At 37.5% G+C, this 3,251-nt stretch overlaps 1 protein-coding gene across 7 annotated transcripts in view; it reads right to left on the reverse strand.

Annotated features, from left to right (window-relative positions):
* Positions 1-1,524, reverse strand: part of LOC107665875 (actin binding LIM protein family, member 2) — a 59,849-nt gene extending 58,325 nt beyond the window's left edge. For 2 of the 7 annotated variants that reach the window (XM_016456935.1, XM_016456931.1), the window contains exon 1: positions 1,311-1,522. In XM_016456935.1, the coding sequence (XP_016312421.1) occupies positions 1,311-1,326 (16 nt within the window). In that variant the 5' untranslated portion in view covers positions 1,327-1,522. Of the gene's footprint in view, positions 1-1,310 lie in introns of all 7 variants that reach the window. The other 5 variants (XM_016456928.1, XM_016456929.1, XM_016456930.1 and 2 more) reach the window with 5 other exon arrangements.
* Between the last annotated feature and the right edge of the window lie 1,727 nt (positions 1,525-3,251).

Genomic DNA, 3,251 nt, shown 5'->3' on the forward strand with positions numbered 1-3,251 from the left:
AGTTTTTTGGGCAGTGTAGAGTAGCACTTGTTGTTTGTCATTTCTCCGATCACAAATGCAGACATGGTTTTATGTATACGTTGCGCGATGCAACGCGTAAAAAGACAGTATATGCCATTATAATCCGTCCCCACTGAATGCAACAAATGCCTCGTTTATAATGGGTTTGAATGTTTTTGTCTCGTCGCTCCGGCCGGGACAAGGCATCACAGTATGGTAAGGGGCGTAACATTTCCGTCACACGCTTGAGGAATTCGGCCAATCACAACGCACTGGATAGCTGGCCAATCAGAGCACACCTCGCTTTTCAGACCGATGAGCTTTGTAAAAATCGACTCGTTTCAGAAAGGCGGGGCATAGAGGAGAAACAATAATGTACAGTATGTGGAAAATAATGTGTTTTTTTAACCTTAAACCGCATAAACACATTTCATTACACAAAATACACAAAATAATGTTCTTTTTAGCAACATCATATGACCCCTTTAAATTTTTGCCTGCTAACAACCTTAATACATACTGAACACATTTGAAAGCAATTATCTGTCTATTTTCTTATTCAGACATCACTGCAATGTCTAAACATGACAACTATGACAATCAAATTAAAACTTGGCTTTTTAGCCTCACAGTACTAAACATGCAAACCTCTGATAATAATCAAGTGCTCATTAATTCTTACTCAAAAATAAATATAAATTAATAAATAAATAGCATGACAGCATGTCACTATCTGTTCCCCCTCCCCTCCATGTTCTCACTGTCTCCTTCTATCACACACTCACAAGCAAAAACATCTCTAGACTGCTGTCCAAGGAGTCCAGATTGCATCTGCGCTCCTGGAGTGCAACAGCATGTCCTTCTGCCAAAACCATGCATATTCTCTAGGTGGGCTGTTTGTTATTGTTGTTGTTTTAATAGACAATCCTCACAATATTTTGCAGAGCCTCAATCTAACAAAAATGCTACTCACATTTTTTTACAATATAGCCTACTGTGTGTGTGTGTGTGTGTGCGTATATATATATATATATACGCACACACACACACACACACACACACACACATATATTTATGGTTGTATATTTGCCATGCGTCCCAACAATGCATCATGAAATCTCATTATGATCTTAAAGCTCAAAATTCAATGATGATAAACAGACTTGATGTCATAACACTGCAAAACACCACCATGCTCCGACATTACTAAAATGAACTCAACATGTAGATGACACAGGTTCCCACTGACAAAGCGGCAGAACCGCCATCTGAAATAATAAAATAACCAGAGCGTCAAAGCGCAACATTACCTTTTTCTTCAGGCATCGTCTCCCGTAATCACGTCTATTCTGTAAATAAGAGAATGAGCCCGCTGTTTGAAAAAATATCCGACAGTATTTCAGTGCAGCACAGCGGTCTGGTACATGATAATACTGAGCTCCTCTCGCGAGCGACGGAGAAATGCGCTTCACACAGCGCGCGTCACAGCGGTACTACAAGTACAGGAATGAACGCAGGTCATATGATTCCCGCCTCAGCGCCTGACAGCGCGCACATTCGAGCTATTGCAGCAATACATTATAAATAGAAGCTTCTCGATCAAAAACATGACACCCCTTCCCAAATATCTGAGGGCGTTCACCGTATTTTCTCTGTGTGAGGTACGCAGCTGGACTATCATTCAGCCTAACTGGGAAAACAGTTTATGAAACAACCTGATATCAACGTGAGAAACATTTAAATAAAGGTTTCCGCTTCATTTGTCATGTATAAACTAATATCAGGTCTATAGCATGATATTTTTGATATATAGATTTTTAATGTTCATGTAATGAAGCATATATTTTATATTCCATGAATTTCGTTTTATACATTTGTCAAATGCTGAAACTCTCACATCTCACATTATCCATAATATACATAAATATGTAAATTATATTATTATGTACAATTAAATTAAATTTAGATTAATAAGTTCAATTATTAATAAGATTGAATTAAATAAGATTAATTAAATGTTATAACAAACTATATAATATATATAAAGTATATAGGCCTATATACAGACACACACTTTTCTGCCACTTTAATGAAGAAAAGGTGTTAAAACTAACACCAAAATCCAAAACCAAAAATCAAATAGAAATAAGTTTTTTTTTTACAATTTAGGATGCCCCAAATACATATGAAAACCAGAATGACCAACTGCATCCAGTGTTCAGCCTTTGCTATCCCATAATGCCACATTCTGTCTATCTGACTCGGCCAACTCTTTATTTTGTGACTTTTTATTACTACATACCTTTGCACATGAGATCATGTTTTATATTGCCTTTGTGTTTTCCTTGTCATTTTGAATCCACCTTTCCTTGGAAAAGGACTGGATTGTGATGGATCAGAAGCCTGAAACAACAGTTACAAGCTGAGATTTTATCATCAGTGCTCCATTAGCAAGACTACACTTGAATGCAGTTGCTCTAATGAAAGTTCTGAAATATGAAGAGAGTCATGGCAGGTATTCATGAACCGCAGAACTTTTCACACACCCGGTCCATTTAATTAATGCAATGAGTTCAGAGGGGCTCACATCTTTTCCAGTTCTGAAGACCCCTCACTCTCACTCCAGCTCCATCTCTGTACACGGTTCACTCTTTGATGTCTAATCGCAGAGCATGAGTCAATGTCATACATCTATCTCACTCTCTCACATGTCCTCTATAAGTCCTGAATAATGATCAGGCTTGTGAGCAGGCAGCTAGCACCTGTCAGGGGCTATTGCAATAATTTCCAGCACTTTCTCACGTCACAAACTTCACTAGAACTGACTGCAAAATGTTTTTCTCCTCTCCATAGAGATTTACTTTAACAAAGTTAAAGATCCATGTTAAATGGAAAACCAAACAAGCAACTAATTATGGTTATTTGTTTTTTACTGTGCTGTGTTTTACTGTGTCAGCACCATTAAAAATGATTGTTTAGACACTGCTGAAAATCTGTGCTGGCAGTTCATGGAAAAAAATAATGAAAGAGGCATTGTTCTAAAGTGAGAGATGGGAAAACAGAAAAAAGAAGTAATAAAGAGAGTGAGCCAAGCTCGGCCTTCAGAGAAAACACGTTACATAATTCCCTTTGTATGATTTGCAAAGATAGATTCACTGGATGTAGTCACATCTTCCTACACAATTTTGCTTTATAGGATATTTTCAGGCTATTTATCATCTGGACATCAGGATCAATAGAGATGGTAGTCA

The sequence above is a fragment of the Sinocyclocheilus anshuiensis genome, unplaced genomic scaffold (assembly GCF_001515605.1).
Source record: "Sinocyclocheilus anshuiensis isolate Anshui unplaced genomic scaffold, SAMN03320099.WGS_v1.1 scaffold647, whole genome shotgun sequence".
In the NCBI taxonomy this organism is placed as follows: Eukaryota; Metazoa; Chordata; class Actinopteri; order Cypriniformes; family Cyprinidae; genus Sinocyclocheilus; species Sinocyclocheilus anshuiensis.